Below are 18,920 nucleotides of genomic sequence, written 5' to 3' on the forward strand. Positions count from 1 at the left end.
AGCTCCAGGAAAGGGGCGGGGACTGTGAGCAACAGCTGTCAGACAGCCCATCAAACACAATCCTGGCTCTGATTGGTTCTTTTTGCTCGGGCACAGTGCATTCTGGCAATCTGCCAAAGGCTGCAGGAGGAGAAGGGGCTCAATGAGCTTGTTTTTTCACACAAACTACTAGTTTGATGTAAAATTGTCCTTACATAGAGACAGCTTTAGCAAATATGACAAAAAGTTACTTTTATAAGAGTTGCAGACTGCAGCTTTAAGGCTCTCAAATTTTTTGGACAATACATATTGCCTCCGTGAAAATCAATCTGCAAAATCTACAGCAGATGGAAGTTTCCTCCCCTCAGAAAACATTTTTATTTTCTCTTTTACTTATTGCTGCTTTTGTGGCTTTTTGAAAAACAGCTTTTCTCTCAAAGAATAACTTTAGCTTTGCATTTCCACCAGACAGTAGCTTATGGCTCTAATTGGTGTAACAGATTGATTAACTCCTAGACAGTAAAGATTATGAGGATGACAAATCAGCATTTTCTTACGCAGCGACTGCAGCTATAATCCCTTTGTCTTCCACCAGGCGACTCTGAAGCTCTCACACTCTCTTCTGCACTGAGAGAACAAGTTCTTATTAAAACAAACTGCAGCACTCAGGACCTCAGCACTGTTTTCACCTTTTTAATTATCTGTTCATTGAATGAGGAAAGGGAGAAATGTTGATTTCTCTACCTGGAACGATCAGGCATTAAACAGGTATATAGCGATCAGTCAGTATAAAAGAAGAAAGTCTTTCAGGTTCTTCAAATGAACCAAATCATTAAGTCACCCAGACAAGTCTGATCATGGAGGACCACATGATCAAGCTGACCATGTTTTCATCAGATTCCAACAGCTCTCGCTCCAACGGCTTCACGCATCACATCATAGAGGGATCTCAAACAGGTGAGTGGCTCACTGCGGTGATAAATAAGTGTAGTGCAGTGGGTGTTTTTCTAGATTTGAAGAAGGCATTTGACACTATTGTGACCATAATATTATGTTAAAGAAAATAAAAGATTCAGAGTAAGAGGAGTAGGACTGGAATGGCTGAAGAGCTGTATTAGAAACGAATGTTGTGCAAATACCGATACTTATATCGGGAGAGGTTCCGATATGGCACTAAGAGGCTGGCATCGGTATTGACGAGTACTAACTATTAACACGCCGAGACCATTTACACCATCAAACTGTTCTTCAATCTACTTTCGATTCCCAGTCCACTCAACAAAAGAAGAATCCACATAACACCAATGGAAAAGAATCCACCAAATGTTTGTGCGTTATCATGTAACTTGGCGCAGCTAAGAGTTGAAAGAAATTCCTTTTTTTTTTTTTAACACCGCATTATCGACATGCATCGTATCGGTCTTTACTATGCAACTTGATATCGGTATCGGGACCAAAAAAGTGCATCGGAACAACACTATTGGAAACAGAAGCCAATATGTACAGGTGGGTGAAGCAACGTCTAAGGCGGCAGACATGACATGCATTACATGTGGCGTGACACAGGGTTCGATAGTAGGACCAAAACTATTTATAATGTATATAAACAATATTTGCAGCACGTCAAATCAGTTAGAATATGCAATTTTTGCCAATGACACCAATTTATTTAGTTCTGATGACTGTTTTGAAAGGTCAGTGGAGAAGGTGACAGTAGGGCTAAGTAAACTGAAACTATGGTTTGACGCTAACAAATTATCCTTAAATTAATATATATGTATATATGTGTGATTTTTGGAAACTGCAAAACCCATCTAACAACTCAAGTAAACTTAAGGATAAATGGGGTGTAGACATTGAACAGGTATATAAAAATAACTTTCTAGGTGTGTTAATCGACCACCAATTTAACTGGAACCCTCAAGTGAATCAAGTAAGATCCAAAATGTTAAGATGTATTGGGGTGTTGAACAAAGTAAGATATTTTTAATCCTCAGGGTCAATGAATATCCTCTACTGCACACTGATACTATCTCATACTACCTCAGGAAGCTGGGTAAATCATACAAACAATTGTTCACGTCCTACTGCAGTATTTTCATACCGTTTGGTCATATTTGTTGATGCTAATTGATTGATCAGACACAATAAAAGGAAAGCACTGGGTATTAAAAGGTTTTAGTGTAAACTATGATCCTCCAAATAATTTTTTTGACATCTGTTTTTTGCAGAAACTAGTGAACTGAAAGCGTTAGTGAAGGGCCTTCTATGTAAAGTGTGCTCTGACACAAGCAGTGGAAAACATTACGGCATCTTCTCATGCAACGGCTGCAGTGGGTTCTTCAAACGCAGCGTAAGACGAAGACTCATCTACAGGTGAGCAGGAGACCCTCCTAAACCAGTGGTTCTCAAATTGGCCCAAGTACCCCATTTCTCTTATTTCTGAATCCAAGTCCCCCCTTTGTCCAACTTGAACATTTTGCTTAGAATTCTACAAAAAAAAAAAAAACTATAAAGCATAATGATGGAATGATTGAGTGATAACACACACAGTGAAAGAATCCAATTGTAAATAAGTAAAATTAAATGGTATTTAGTGCCTCCTGAATGAATATATTTCCATCGTTTTATCATCTCCCTCCTGTTGTGGGACCAAGACGGACCCTTGTATTTTCAGTTCATGTTCTAATTAAGATCATTTTCTTCATAATTATCATGATTATCATTTTTAACTAAAAAATAAACATTAACCCACATTTCTAACATTTTTGATTGTTAATTTTCCACTTTATCTCTGAAGTACCACCTGTATTTCTGATTTAACTGACAGTCCAATACGTAAATTATGTCAACATTCAACATCTGATAAGGTTAACTATCTTTTACAACCGCTATGCATGCTTTTGCTCTTGCAAGAAATAAAAAAAGATATTGTACGTATTATATTGCTTTTCAACTAAAAATAAACACCATAAAACCCCATATTTTTAACGTTTTCGTTTGTTAATTTTCTACTTTCTCTCTCTCAAGTAACCCCTGTAGTGCCGTCATGTACCCCCATTTGAGAAACACTGTCCTAAACCAATGGGCTTCCCTTTAGACTGCAATCATTAATGCAACACATATACAGTACATAACTTCATACAGCAAATACTCTGTAGGATCAATGGTCGATTAAAATGTCCTGTTGTCCTGTTTGTATTTAAAAAAAAAAAAAAAATTAACTGAGACAGGGGATTTATAATTTAAGGGGGTTGATAATGTTTGAAACCCACAAAGTGAGAACTAATGTCAAGTAGAGATGTGTCATCTTTAGCAGACAACTTATGGAATGGACTAAATGATGAACTGAAGATATGTAATGTTAGTATTCAAAAGGACTTCATGATCCAAAATGGTTAAACATTTCAATGTGAATTGAAACTTAATTTTATTTGATTTCCAATTCAAACTGTCATGTGCTACTAGTAATAATGTTTTATTCTGATTTGCTTGATTAATCCAATAATGGTACAGGGTAGACCAAAATAAGACATTGGACTTCAGGGTATTCCTATTTCAGTTGTTGTCTGATCATTTATTATGTATAAAAACTATTTTACTTTCATTTATTGTGTGTGTGTGTGTGTCGGGCGCCGATTGCAAAGTTGCGCATGCTGAAATAAACAACGTTTTGCAATATTTGGCAACAAACCACGTTTTTTTTATGTCACTTTTGACCAGATTTACCAGATTTATTTCTTGTAAAAATATAATGTCAATGTTAAATATAAATTTTAAATATTAAATCTAAACATGAATGTTAAATCTAAACAGTAAATGTTAATTTAAATCTAAATATTAAATCTTCACCCATAACAGATTTAACATTTAGATTTAGAGTTAACATTTAATATTTAGATTTAACATTTGCATTTAGATTTAACATTTGCATTTAGATTTAACATTTGCATTTAGATTTAACATTTGCATTTAGATTTAACATTGACGTTATATTTTTACGTGAAAAGCAAACATTACAAATTTCTCAAACATTGCTGTAAATGTGGTCAAAAGTAACATTATAAAAAAAATCACATACATTTTTTAAATGTGGTTTGTTGCTAAATGTTGCCAATAGTTGCTGTTTATTTTTGCATTGTTGTTAAATGTTGCTGTTTATTTTTACATACGCAAATTTACAATTGGCGCCCCATAGTGTGTGTGTGTGTGTGTTTCAATCCTAAAGGTGTCAGGCTGGAACTGGCAGGTGCCCAGTAGACAAAGCTCATAGAAACCAGTGCCAAGCCTGTCGCTTAAAGAAATGTCTTCAAGCTGGCATGAACAAAGATGGTGAGAATATTCTGCATACGCTGCTTATTATCTAAAGCCTTCAGTGGGTCACTGATGTGTCGTCCCTGCAGCTGTGCAGAATGAGCGACAGCCTCGGAGCAGAGCACACGTTAGTCTGGACTCCGTAAACATGGAGACAATAAAGGAGGCTCTGGCTACCACACAGGAGCTCAACTCATCAAATATTACATCACCAGCCACTGCCTCTGCCAACACACAACAACCCTGCAACACACCCAGTAACAACCATCGCTTTATGGTCAACCTGCTGACTGCAGAGACATGGGCCAAACTGGAGCCTGAGGATGGTAAGATCAGACAGGAAACATGGAACATGATGGATTCATCTCTAATCAAGCATGAGACTCTTCTTCTTCTTCTTCTTCTTCTTCTTCTTCATGTGCACAGTGGAGGAGAATATCGACGTAATAACCCATGATTCAGAGAGGGATCGATCTCCCTCTGAACACCAACTGTCACCATACTCCTCCTACTCTTCAGAGAACATTTATGAAACATCAGCTCGTCTCCTGTTCATGTCGGTTAAGTGGGCAAAAAATCTCCCAGTTTTTGCTCACCTCCCTTTTCGAGACCAGGTGAAGTATAACTACAACAACTTTGTGTTTTATCCTTCACAGTTCACACACTGTGATAAAATTAAAGTTCTAAAGTTCTAGGTCCCTGTTTTGAGTGCGCAGCACTGCTCACATGGCGCAGCGAGCAAAGCGCTAGTCTGACAAATCAGGTGCTGTGATCAAAATGCAGCGCAAAGCTATGCTTGAGGTCGCAAAAATAAGGGCCCTAAAGTTAAAATTCTAAAGTTATAGTTCTATAATTTTAAAGCGCTAAAGTTCTACAGTTAAAGTTCAAAAGTTAAAATTCGAAAATCCGAAAATTCTGAAGTTCTAAAGTCCTACGGTACTACAGTTGAATTTCTAAAGTTTTAAAGTTCTGTTAAAGTTCTACAGTTAAAGTTTTAATTAAAATTTCAGTCTAAAGTTCTAAAACTAAAGTATTAAAGTACTAAATGTATAAAAAGTTAAAGTTCTAATGTTCAATAGTTAAAGTTCTAAAGTTACAATTCTTTATTCATAAAATTAAGTAATAAAGTTAAAGTTCTGAAGTTTACAAAATCTGAAATTCTAAAGTTAAAGTTCTAACTTTTAAGGTTCTGAAGTTCTGATCATGATTTCTCATCTTCAGGTGATTCTCCTTGAAGAAGTGTGGAGTGAGATGTTCCTCCTGAGTGCTATCCAGTGGTCCCTGTCCATGAGCAGATGTCCTCTTCTAACGGTGCCTGACCCCAGTTCCACTGAGCAGACTAAGAGCAGCCCTGCTGTGGCAGATCTGCTGGTCCTGGACGAGGTCTTCACTCGCTTTAAGTCCCTGAATGTGGACCCTACTGAGTTTGCCTGCCTGAAAGCCATTGTACTTTTTAAACCAGGTAGAATATCACTCATGTAGTAGCCCTGGGTAAGAACATATGACATCCCTGGGTAAAGAACACATGACATCCCAGGGTATAGAACACGTTAACATACCTGGGTATAGAACACGTTACATACCTTAGTATAGAACACATGACATCCCTAGGTATAGAACACATGGCATCCCTGGGTATAGAACATATCACATACCTTGGTATAGAACACATGACATCCCTGGGTATAGAACACATTACATACCTTGGTATAGAACACATGACATCCCTGGGTATAGAAGTCATGACATCTCTGGGTATAGAAGTCATGACATCCCTAGGTATAGAACACATTGCTTCCCTGGGTATGGAACACATTACATCCCTGGGTATAGAACACGTTAACATACCTGGGTATAGAACATGTTACAGACCTTAGTATAGAACACATGACATCCCTGGGTATAGAACAAATGACATCCCTGGGTATAGAACACGTGACATCTCTGGGTATAGAACATGTGACATCTCTGGGTATAGAACACATGACATCTCTAGGTATAGAACACATTACATACCTTGGTATAGAACACGACATAACTTGGTATAGAACACATTACATCCCTGGGTATAGAACACATGACATACCTAACATCTGACCTTTGACCTCTTCATGCAGAGACACGGAGCCTCAAAGACCCAGAGCAGGTGGAGAATCTACAGGACCAGTCACAGGTGCTGTTGGGTCAGCATATCCATTCTCTTTATCCCAGCCAGAACTTTAGGTACACCTGCCTTACTCACACTGGAGCATGTACGCTGGTCCATGAGTTAACCCTTTCATTATTCTTCCCCATAAGGTTTGGGAGGTTGTTGCTTCTGCTGCCATCTCTCCACCAGGTGAATTCAAAGAGAATCGAGCAGCTTTTCTTCCAGAGGACCATCGGCAGCGTCCCAATGGAAAAGCTGCTTTGTGACATGTTCAAAAACTAAACACCATTATAAAGCTTTATCTTACATTTATTTAACCAGAGACATTATTGACAACATGTTGTCATTGCAATGATGACCTAGAAAGAATAGGAATTAGTGTTAAAGAAAGGACTTGCTCAATGTCCCACAGTGGATTTGAACTAGTGACCCTCTGGTTATAAAACTGCTTTCTTAACCATTAGCCATAATAGCAATAAAAACCATCAACTGTGTGTAGCTGGAAATTGGAAGCACTTGACCATGATCTTGGTCTTTTTTTGTTGTTAAGTCAAAGTCATCTTTAACGTCAAAAAAATGTTTCACTCTGAGCCACGGGGGAAAATGCTTAATTTTTTCTTTTTTTTTTTTTTTTAACAAAAACTATTAAAAACAGTAGGTAAGCAAGTCAAAATAGGGAAGAAACTGAAGAAAAACAACTTAAAATGGGTTAAAAGTTGAAAAAGTATAAAAAGAAGAGGAGCGGCTGTAACAGGCAGCATGCATGGTGCCGCACGCGCACTAACAATATAAAAGGAAGATTTTAAAATATATACAGAATATAAAGGGTAAAAATAAAAGTACAGATTTCCAAAAATTTCCAGATACTATGCAAGATGTGTATTTCATAAAAACAACAGCAGCAACAACAAATGTGCATGGACTTGTATTAACAGCAAGTCAATGAATATAAGGCACTAACTCACCAGGTTAAATAATAATAATTTGTTTGTATTTTAATATATGCACAATATAAAGGATAAAACATTTCCAGATACTGTGCAATATGTGTATTTTAAAACACAACAGCAGCAACAACAAATGTGTAGAAATTCACAGATACTGTGCAGAGATGTGCATTGTACTTGTTATTTTTTTATTTACTTTTCACAAATGACCTCCATGGTCTAAAATGGGGCCAGGCATTACACACACTTAGGAAATAGCTAAATTACAGTAGAACCACATTATTAATGTATTATCTTTAGTTAGCACAGTTCAGCGTTTGTGTTCAGACTTAATAAAATTATTCTTTCAAGTGTGGACAATAAATGTCAATGTGCGTCTTTAATAAACAATACGTTATTTCTGTTTTTCTTTTGTTGTTGTCACACCAAGTAATATTAGAATACAATGTCACTTTTATTATTATTACATCAAACTATCAATTTTGACATTGATGCTTATTGGTGGGTGGGATTTATTAGACAGGAACTATTTTGTCATGGAAATGTTTTTGACAGAAGCATATAGGCTCAGAGCTGGAGTAAAATTAAAGTATGACTGTAAAATGTACAGTTTTACAATGTTAAATAAATAAAATGCTAATTGTCAATCAGTATCATCTTGCAAGAAGTATAAAGAAGAGAGACAAAAGTTTACGAAAAATATCAGTAAGAGAGGAAAGAAATGGAAAATTTAGATTATAATAGGAACAATGGGACGTGGGTAATTAGTATACACAGAGCAGTTATTAAATATCTCAAGGAGACCGGACTATATAAAAGAATATAAAGATTAGTGTGAGTTTTTATTTATTTATTTTTTATAAATTATTAATAATGTAAAGTAGATTTAGCGCTCACGTAGCATACTCCGATACGGTAGGTGGCGGTATGCACCAGTATGGAGGAGGAGGAGGAGGAGGAAGAAGAGGAAGAAGAGGAAGAAGAGGAAGAAGAAGAAGAAGAAGAAGAAGAAGAAGAAACAACTCCGGTCCTGAAGATGGCGCTAATGCACCTTAATGTTGGTTAACTTCCATTTATCAGGAGCAGAAACCAAAGACAAGGAAGTAAACAAACACGGTAATGATGTTCGTCTGAATCTGTCGTGAATTATTTCTCCTCCAGCCATCTTTATCAGCAGCAGAGACACATAAATAATGTTTAAAAATCCGTCAGAGTAATGTTCAACAGGCCGTACGAGCCTCTCCCTCAGAGGGACTCGGTTATAGCTCCAGGGTTGTTTGTGGATTCTGACGGACGCCATAGAGGACTGTCCTTCGACTACATCCCCAACGTCTCTAAAAACCACTACACAGGTGAGCCCAGTGCTATCAGCTATCTGGTTTCCACATACACGGTGTGTGAATTTAAGACTTGAATGTGTTGATAGTAGGGTGGGACGATACACAGAATGAATGATACCAAACACGATCTTAACCCTTGTGCACCACCTATAGTCCCGGGGGCTATGGCTACGTTTAACGTACCTCCAGATAATTTCTGTAGACTGTTTCTATGGACAGCAGCGCCCCTCATTGGCCAGGTTAGGTCACGTGATAGGTGCACTACATGTCTTAAAGTGCCGTAATTTGTATTTTAGCTCATATTCATTTTTAGCTACCCTGCTAACCCTTTTATTTTAGCCCTAACCCTAACTGTAACTATAACTATCCCTTACTTTAAACCTAATCGTAACTCTACTTCTATCCCTATCCCTAAAATGTTTATTTTTGTCAGATATGTAATTTTAAAGGTGGAATTTGCCGTGTTAAATATGTTAAAATGAAATTTTTTTTTTGTCAAATGTGGAATTTGTACCACATTAGTGAAACCCACATTAGCCGTGAATGCGGCGCCTTAGACCACTCAGCTATCCTAGCACGGTGATAAAGACTTTTTTTAGGTTGACATACACTTGTACACCTTTTGTACACAAACGTAAGTGCAATAAAAATGTACTAAAATTTTACTTCCACCGCATCAGATCTTTTCAACTACTAACCTATTATTAAAGTATTAAATTGCAGGGTATTCCTCTGCTCTTCTTCTCTATAGTGTAGATCCTAGCTTCCCAAAGTGTGGTACGGGTACCCCCAGGGGTACATAAATTGTCATTGGGGTAGGTACTTGAATAGAAATTAAGTTAGAAGTCTCCATTGCTACAAATTACACATGCAGAACCCCCTCATGCAGCCTCAGACACAGAAAAACTATCGTCAAAAAACCGCAAATATGAAATTCAGTCAAACATTCCAGAGTTCTGTGCATATTTTCAACCTCACCCTTCTCATTAAAGTTGTAGTGAGTTGTATTTAACAATTTCAGGAGGATGACTGTGTTGTTGTATTACTGCAGGGCCATCACACTCATTTTAGTTCAGGGGCCAATTACGGGGCAGTTTGATCCCAAGTGGGCCACTGACTTTATGTAGGAAACGAGTAATTTCACCATTAGTGTGCTTTAGTTTGCACTTCTACGTCCACATAAAATACAAAATATGTAAGAAACCGACCATATCCAAGCAAAAAGAGACATATCAGTCCCAACAGGATTTTCACTTTAAATTTTATGATTAAATAATTTCTATTAATTAATTAGACTTATTTCATAATTTGAGGAACAATTAAGAATTTAGAGTTTTTTCTCAAATTTATGCAGTCATGTGTTATATTAAACACCGGGAAAATTGTGAGTCCCTGCAAATATTATTGAGTTTTATTTACACAATGATTCATTTTTTGTGTCATTTTTACTTTCTCCTGCAGGCCGAATTGAATGTTCGAAAGGTCCGGATCTGGCCCCTGGGCCACGAGTTTGACACGTGTATTACTTCTATATGTTCAATCAACAAATGTTTGGTAGATTTCTTTTTCTAAAAAAAAAAGAGATTGTTTCTCACTAAAAAATGCCAGTCGGCTAATTAATTAAATAAAGTGAACAAGTTATTGTTGTTATAAGTCATTGTATTATTATTGTTATATATTATTCTTCAACAGGATAGGTAAAATTCAGGGACACATGACACACCAGTTTCTCTGATGGGCTAAATTGTTTATGAGATTACATTATGTTTTTTAAGTGTGCAGGGGTAGGGGGTACATGGCTTCAGGTTAAATGTCTGAAAGGGGTACGGGACTGTGAAAAGTTTGGGAATCACTGGTGTAGATTATCTGTATTAAATATTTCTACTTCCTGTTTTTCAGACTCGTCCCAGGGATGGCTGTCATGGATCTGCAACTTGGTTGTGATTTTCCTCGTCTACGTCCTCACTTTCATCACCTTTCCAATAACAGGATGGTTTGTTCTGAAGGTCAGAATCAGTAGTATTTCATCATTACAATGCAGTGCATGTCATGATACGAAATACATCAAGATACATCGTAATATCAATAATTACTAATTTCACCTTTACAAGTATAAAATAGTATGAATTTACAATTTATTTCTTTTTTTTAAAAAAACTTGTGAGAACAATTAAATGGTAACTTACTGTAATTCAAATGAGCATATAAAAAGTGGTATGTTAATCAAACTATAAAATTAAATTTTTTAAAAAGAGTTTAACTTTTGCTTCTACAACAGATTCTGATTGTGTTAAGGTCTTAAATTCTTAAAGGTCCATATTATGCTATTTTTCACCCATTTCCATTTGTTCTAAGAACTCCAAAGACACAATATTTGAGGTTTATTTTCCCAAACTCATCTGTTTTCCAGAGTTTTAGCCTCTGAAAAGTCACTTTCTGAGCAACTTTGTGGGCGTGTCTGTTTACATGTCAATCACAACAGAGAGCTTACTGGAGGCGTGGCTTCTCCAGCTCAGTGCCGGGTGAAATTTGTCAACAAAGTGGGAACGCGTGATCAAATTGGAGCGAGGTGTTTGGGCTCACCCTGCAGTAAGAAAGGAGCAAATCACCCTCTAACTAATGATTGAGGGAATCAATGAAAAAACACTTTAGGCATGTGTATGCAGCCCTTATAGCACTTTATGATGTTTAAAGCACAGAAAAGTTGATTTAGCGTGACCACATATATCTATAAAAGTGCCCAGTGTGTTTTATGAATATACCGTGCAATCAATCAGTCTCGAGCACCAACCTTGTTTATTTATTATTTATTTCTGTACATTTTGGTTTCTTCTCGTATATTCTCTATATTCTGTATTTATGTATTATTTCCACCCTGTGTGTGGTTTTTCTTTTCTTTGTGTAATGCTGCTGGAAATGTTATTTCCCTGACAGAACCTTCCCAATGGATTAATTAAGTCTATCTAATCTAATCTAATCAATTTACATCTTACGTTCTATGCATGTTTTAGCGCAATTAAATTGGTTTTTCATTAAAAAAAACATAATTAAAAAAATTGATTTGGACAATTTTTCGGATCAATGCGATAATCGCGCAATGAAATATCACAATATATTGCCAAATTGTTGTTCTCTTACACCCTTATTTATCAGATAGTGATAAAACACCTGTTTGATGGTTATAAACAGCTGATTTCTATTTTACAGACTGTTCCAAACTACCAGAGGATCGTTGTGTTTCGTTTGGGTCGAGTCTGTCCTCCAAAGGGTCCTGGTGTCGTGCTCTTCCTCCCCCTCATCGATCAGTGGCAGAGAGTTGATCTACGCACTCGGGCTTTTAATATTCCTCCTTGCCAGGTAAAGCTGTGTGTGTTACAGCTGTCACCATAATTAATAATTCATCTTTAATGTCTTTGTTTACTGATCAGAGCTGCATTTTTATTGAGTTTAATTCAGTTGTAATAATCCAATGTTCTATTTGCCACCAGGGAATTCTAGTTAAGATATAAAGATTCTCTGTAACTGACCGGGGTTCAATGTATGGTAAATCACATTTTATTTGCACGTTTCATATACATACATATGTAAAAAAAAAAAATCTAAATAATCCAATGTTTCAATGAGAGTAACAGACATAACACCAAACTAAAATGGGAGCTATTAACTCATTCAGTGGCAGCCATTTTCAGATTTTCTACCCCCCCTCAGTGCCAGGCGTTTTTGAGCATTTTGACTGATTTTAAAGACCCACAGAATATTTTCTACATGACTATCTGAACTCTGACACCAGATTCTGAAAGATTGAAGGCTCTACTTTCATCAAAAAAAAAAACATTTGTTTCTGGCTCATTTCGTTCTTTTGTAATCAGCTGTTGAATAGAGGAAGTTTTACACAAATCTTCAGTTTCAGAGCAAAAAGCTGAGAAAAAATCCTTTTTGTAAAAAAATCCTGTCATTGACTTTAAACCTATTTTTTTTTTTGCTTTAGTGACAACACTAACATCTGAACATTGTTTCCTTATATAAAACAAACAAAAAAAACACTGAGACAGGGCTTTTGATGGCAAAATTATTGTTATTTTGCTATCTGGTTCAGAGTTGAATGTATTTCTTACTGTATTATGGCGTTCCTCCAAATTTCTCTCCCATCAGTCTGCACACATGTAACTTCCTGTTCCTCCCCGACATGCAGAGTGTCACTGCTTGCCTCATTTGTTTATGGTTTTATCTCACCATCGCCACACTATCCATGAGTTCCACACTTGCTCTGGTCGAGTGTGCGCTGCTGTTAACGTCAACTCTCGTACGTAGTGCCATTTTCTGTCTCATAAACGCCTTTCCTCTCTCCCTCTGAGCTCTGCTGAGCATGGATGATCGCTCATCAAAAGATGCGCTGCTACCTCCTACATGTCACCTATTATTTTGCTATCTGGCTCACAGGCTGGGGGTATTTTGTAGCCCCCTCCACACACCCCCTCCTCCCCCTCCTCCCGACCCGCAGGGATGACCCGTTTCATCTCACGATCACAACATTATCAATAATCCACTCAGGTCCACACATGTTCTGTGTTAGTATGTGGTGTTGTGAGCTGCTGGATACATCACAAAAGCACTCTGTAGCACCATAATCTCCCTTTTTCCTGCTTCTTCCTGCTTTGCTGTGTAGCATCAGTGGCTAATCTCTCATTTAAAGGTGTACTGCTGCCATCTTCAGGGCACAGTTTGTCACTACAACACCCCACAGCTTAGAAATTGATGAGGGACCTCCGCCAGGGTGTTTGCTAGTAATCCCTGTGAAAAAACGCAAATGACGAGTTATCTCATCAATGGCACTGAGTGAGTTAATGATCAAAGTTAAGTTATTCTTCTGCCTTTAATAGAAAAATACAATAAATATACTTTAGGCTGGTTATGTTTAGCATATCAGTGGCCTTTTGCTGCCACCTGCTGTTCAGTTCTGGGGCATATTTTTTACACAGGATGTAGAAATGTTTGTAAATGTATAATATACATATTTTGACAAGTTATTTGAATATCAAAAGGTACCTGTTGTATATCTTTAAGTCTTTGTAGTCCTTGTAAACCAAACAGAGGTTTGAACTTAAGAGTTTTACATCCCGGTTATAGATGGTTTGAAATACTGAATAAGAGTTCAGAAAGTTACATTAAAATAAAATGGACAGAATGTAAATACTTAAAAGGATCAGACAACAACATATATTAATAATGTAACTACTAATATAACTGTCTGTTTTCGCTGTAAAGATAAAAGTGTTGCTCTTGGAATCGAACCAGCACTTCTCGCATGAGCAGCGAGTTTTTTGTACACAGTGCAAACAGCGGGGATGATTTTACTTTTTTTGCTATTATGATTTAATCCATTAACCTTAAATGCAATGAAGTTATTTTTTGCAACAAAATTACAAATAGGACAACACTGTTTTGACAAAGTACATTAATTAATTAATCTATACATGAGCATTGAAGAAAGTACTGTAATTACAAATGTAAACTTGTAGAACTTGGGGGACATTTAACCTTTACTTTTGTTCTGTGGTTGGCAAAATATACCATTGGCCACTGGTAAACTAAATTAATTGAGTGCCTCCAGTTATTTTGTTTTGATTAACTTTTTTTCTTTTTGGTTTGGAGGGGTACTTGCCAACCTTATATTTATTTTACAAAGAGAACATTTTTCTTTTAATTTTCAAAATTTTTATTTTGAATTTAATTATTTGGTGTTATTTTATTTTTTTTTAAAAAATTGTACATTTTGGCAAACCTTTTATTTTATACAGATAAAAAATAAAAATAAAATAAACGAAGTTCCAGTTGTGGTAGATTGTCTCTTCCTTTTTAAGTTTATACATGAGATGTTTACTGTATGCAAGGGAACATAGATAGATTTATTACCAAAAATAACTATGGGGGGTGATAGTAACTAGTAACTTTTACTTTGAGTACTATTTAATTGAGATACTTCTTACTTGTATTTGAGTATTTTATGTATGACTTGTGATTGAGTACAATTTCAATCAACTAACAGTACTTCTACTTGAGTAGATTATATTTTAGTACTCTTTACACTGTATTTTGGCTCCATAAAATGTATATTCAACATTGTACTCCAGATAAGAGGAACAATACTACCTTTTTTCAAATGAATTGCAGCTGAATGCTGTCTGTGCACATGCAGGTGACGTCTCAGGATGGGGGTGTGATGTTGGTAGGGGCTGATATCCAGTTCAGGATCTGGAACCCCGTCATGTCAGTGGTGTCGGTCCAAGACCTGAACGCCTCCACCAGGATGACGGCACAGAACGCTTTAACCCACAGTTTATCCAAGAAGACGATCAGGGAGATCCAAACAGAGAGGGTCAAACTGGGAGATTACCTGGGGGTGTGTGTGCACTCAATTACAATTACATCTTCAATTATTCATGTTCAATTACAACTAAATTATTATTACGGTGACCAGCATGTTTTTCAATTCTAATTGTATTTCCCCTGAAATTTAATTACAATCAGAATATTTGTATTTCTGTATTAGCCTAGCATTAGCATTAGCTTAGCATTAACCTAGTGTTTGCATTATCCTAGCATTAACCTAACAATTACCAATAGCCTAGCAATAGCACTAACTTAACTTTAGCATTAGCTTAGCATTAACATTTGCTCAGCATTAACCTAACATCTAATTTCTTTCCTATCTATTGGTTACCTTGTTAGGCTTCGTAATCAATGAAAATATTGGTATTAATATTTTTGGTGTGGGCGTCTGAGCCTTTTTTCTGTCAGTATATCCCTATATTTATTTTACTGACCCTGAAGAGAATTGACAACATATTCATATAATTGTTAACTTTATGTGTGTAAGACATAGAACTGTAACATGTTCCACAGGTTTGCTTTTAATTAAATTGTAATTGACAGTTATTTCCATCCCAATTACAATTACAAAGTCAATTATCTGAACTCAATTACAATAAAATTATGAGTACAACAGCAACAGATTTCTTCAATTACTTGATTACAATTATAATTGACCCCGACCCTGCTCCACATGCTCCTAATGAGCTGTTTACCTTCCAGAACTGATGCTTCTTTTTAACAGATGGACATTAATGAACTGACTCGTCCTTGGGGGCTGGAGGTGGATCGAGTTGAACTTACGATAGGTTCACTGCTCAAAGCTCCAGACGGCGGCTCTTCTGCACCCCATATCGTCCCTCCCTCTGTTCCAGGCCTTGAAGGTCTCGCTGGGCCCATCCAGCAGTTAGCCATGCACTTCCTGAACCAGGGTCAAAGTTCACCTCCTCCCCAGGGTAACGCTAAATACACTACTTTATACGCACATTTTAGCAAGTTGTGGTAATATTTATTGTTCCCCAGCAGAGGACAGCATCACATACACAGATGAACTCACGTCATCAGTGGATCAGTCTGTTGATGAGCTGCTGCAGAGGGTCAAACTGGTGCTGTGTGAGGCTCTGGTTCACCAGGTGGGGGCTTGTTTCCAGTTCAACATCAGCAAACAGGATGGACAACAGCAAAGCTATTATGTGGATTTGAGCCAAGGTGATGAATATTGTAACAAACCCCATTTTTATTCAGACATTTCTAAGCAGCATCTGTGTTTGAAACTCAACTTTCCACACATTTATTTAAGTTTTGGTTTTTTTTAATAATGTAAAGCTTATATCAATGGTTTCCAAACTTTCCACAGTCCCATACCCCCGGGCCCGGCCATATTTCATCAGAACTTGTTATTTTAATGGTCACTGGTACTTTAGATGTGAAGAGGCTCACAAAACGCTTCATAACTTGTAATTTTAGACCACAACACCTATTGCATTAGAGAAGTTGCTCGCCATTTTTACACTAAACTCAAAGAAAAGCTGAAAACGTAATGATTTTTATTTAAAAGTGGACTAAATCTGTCATTGTACATTGGAAAAATAAATGTAATTCAACTTTAGAGTAAATATAAGGGCAAAACTTTAATCACGTGATTTTTTTTTTTTTACACTGTATACATTTGTTATATTTTGATGGCGTTCATTATGTCTTAAGGTCTATATTCCAGAGTCTATGTTAAAAACAAATCCTAGATGTTAACGTACACACAGCTCCCAGCCCACCTGCAGTACCTTTGTGGATCACACTATGCCAATAATGTCAAAGTGCTTAAACAATGTTGAACAACTGAAAGATAAAGCTACAAGATTTCACTGTTGCTGTTAACATGTTAACATGTGCCGTGGTGTCCTGTACAAAGCTAGTGATTGTGTACTGAGCATTTAGAAACATTACTTGTTTACAGATAAAGTTTTATCCGATAGAAAAGTCACAGTATGTTTAGATAGTGTTATAAACTGTGGCATTTTCTATCCAGACCAGCCCATTATCCACATTATTAGAGGACACCACATAGAAGCTGTTATTAAGTTAGTGATACTCAACACGTGGCTCTTTTAATTATTCAACCAGAAAACTTTAAAAGGGAGAAACTTTTTTTAAGCCCTTCTTTTGGCCATTTGGAAACTTCCTTTCTTCCATTTTCAAAAAATTCTGACTTTTTTTTTTTTTAGATTTTTTTGCTAATAAATATTCCTTTTTCCCTATTTTTTTTGTCCATTTTTGCAAGTTCTTTTTGACACTTTGATCCAATTTGTGTGCATGTATCCCTTTTTTTGCCCTTTTTCATTATTGTTTGTCACATTTTACCCATTTAAGCCAACCTTTGCCATTACATAGCACCTGGTTCTTCTTTATTTGCCCATTTTTTTGGCCACCATTGACTGCTTTTGGTCCATTTTTGTCACTTTACACTCTTTTCTTGCCACATTTTTGACACTTTTGTACAATGTTTGGCCACCTATTACCATGTCTGCCTCCACTCGCTCTTCAAAAAATCTTACAGATAACAAAGATGTACTAATACATAGTTAACATCTTTCCCTCCGACTGTTTGTTTTGTAGGCAGCGGTGCAGCTGGATCTGGGTCCTTCTATAGAGAACCAGATGTAACGCTGAGCCTGAGCGACTCTGACCTTCTGGCCTTGTTCCGGGGGGAGCTGCAGCCACTCGCTGCCTACAACAGCGGCAGACTTCAAGTCCAAGGTGAAGTTAGGATTGCAATGAAGCTCCAGGAACTCATAAATCTACTCAAACAGCATTCAGAGATGACCTGTATTTGATTTTATATTTAAAAAAAGATGCACAACTGTGTTTGTAGCAAATAAACTTATGACAAAAATGTCTTTTTTGTCCTGTTTTGTTTCTTGTTAAGGCTAATAGTTTTTACCAACCAGCGGTGTAAAGATTACTGATACATCCTAAAAAAGTACACGTAAACCATACGTAAAATACTCAAGTAAAAAGATGCTTAATTAAATAGTACTCACAGTAAAAGTTACTAGTTACTTTCACCCCCCCACATTTATTTTTGGTAAAAAATCTTGCCACGGTTCCCTTGCATACAGTAAATATCTCATTATGTTCCACGATGCGCGTGTAGAAAAGTAGCGGTGTGGCTTCTGGTAGATTGCAGAGGCAGTGGGAGGAAGTGAGGCTGTTTAGGGTGGGACATCGAGACGTTTCTGATTTAGAAATATACTCAAAAAAGTACTAGTACCCATGAAAAGCAACTCAATTACAGAAATGTGAGTACTTGTAGTCTGTTACAGGGTTCTCACAGATCCTTAAAAATTCACGAATCTAAAAATAAGGCCTTAATTGTCATTAAAATGTCTTAAATCAATGTTTCAAAAGTATTACATTTTAACACAATTATGATTTTATGATTGTAATTAGTCTCATATTTCAAAATAAATAGTAACATTTAAAAAAAAAATATATATATATATATATACTGTATATAAATATAAACATGGGAAAATGTAAAATTAACAAAAATTGCCTGTCCAACAAAGATTTTTCTTAATGGTTTTTATTTTTTGTATTTTTGATTTAATAGATTTCTGGCTATTTTTGTAGTCATCTTGTGTTTTTGGAGTGATTTTGATTATTTTAGTCTGTTATTTTTGTGTATTTTACCGTCTCTTTGTGTACAGGAAAAAAAAAGTACCCTAACCCAATGTAATTGATGTGGCATTTTTTCCCCCAATTATGTTTACTGTGAAGTTGCTCTTAAATTTAATTTCAAATGGAAATAAAAAGTCTTGAATT

At 36.4% G+C, this 18,920-nt stretch overlaps 2 protein-coding genes across 4 annotated transcripts; both read left to right on the forward strand.

The window, feature by feature from the left end:
- The first annotated feature begins 836 nt into the window (after nucleotides 1-836).
- LOC114465659 (photoreceptor-specific nuclear receptor-like) lies at nucleotides 837-6,724 on the forward strand. Its single transcript, XM_028450816.1, has 8 exons — nucleotides 837-936; nucleotides 2,211-2,355; nucleotides 4,208-4,311; nucleotides 4,383-4,619; nucleotides 4,720-4,907; nucleotides 5,515-5,755; nucleotides 6,411-6,516; nucleotides 6,592-6,724. The coding sequence occupies exons 1-8, from the start codon at nucleotides 837-839 to the stop codon at nucleotides 6,722-6,724; spliced, it is 1,254 nt and encodes a 417-aa protein (XP_028306617.1).
- Nucleotides 6,725-8,339: 1,615 nt separating this feature from the next.
- stoml1 (stomatin (EPB72)-like 1) lies at nucleotides 8,340-17,991 on the forward strand. 3 transcript variants are annotated; one of them, XM_028449748.1, is made up of 7 exons: nucleotides 8,340-8,741; nucleotides 10,629-10,735; nucleotides 11,937-12,086; nucleotides 14,926-15,129; nucleotides 15,844-16,059; nucleotides 16,124-16,307; nucleotides 17,712-17,991. In XM_028449748.1, the coding sequence occupies exons 1-7, from the start codon at nucleotides 8,606-8,608 to the stop codon at nucleotides 17,927-17,929; spliced, it is 1,215 nt and encodes a 404-aa protein (XP_028305549.1). In that variant the 5' UTR covers nucleotides 8,340-8,605; the 3' UTR covers nucleotides 17,930-17,991. The 3 variants fall into 3 exon arrangements, with proteins under 3 accessions (XP_028305549.1, XP_028305550.1, XP_028305551.1); XM_028449749.1 differs by having other exon boundaries at nucleotides 8,341-8,741; nucleotides 15,844-16,054; nucleotides 16,122-16,307; XM_028449750.1 differs by having other exon boundaries at nucleotides 8,341-8,741; nucleotides 15,844-16,054; nucleotides 16,125-16,307.
- The last annotated feature ends 929 nt before the right edge of the window (nucleotides 17,992-18,920 follow it).

Source organism: Gouania willdenowi, chromosome 6, assembly GCF_900634775.1.
Source record: "Gouania willdenowi chromosome 6, fGouWil2.1, whole genome shotgun sequence".
In the NCBI taxonomy this organism is placed as follows: Eukaryota; Metazoa; Chordata; class Actinopteri; order Blenniiformes; family Gobiesocidae; genus Gouania; species Gouania willdenowi.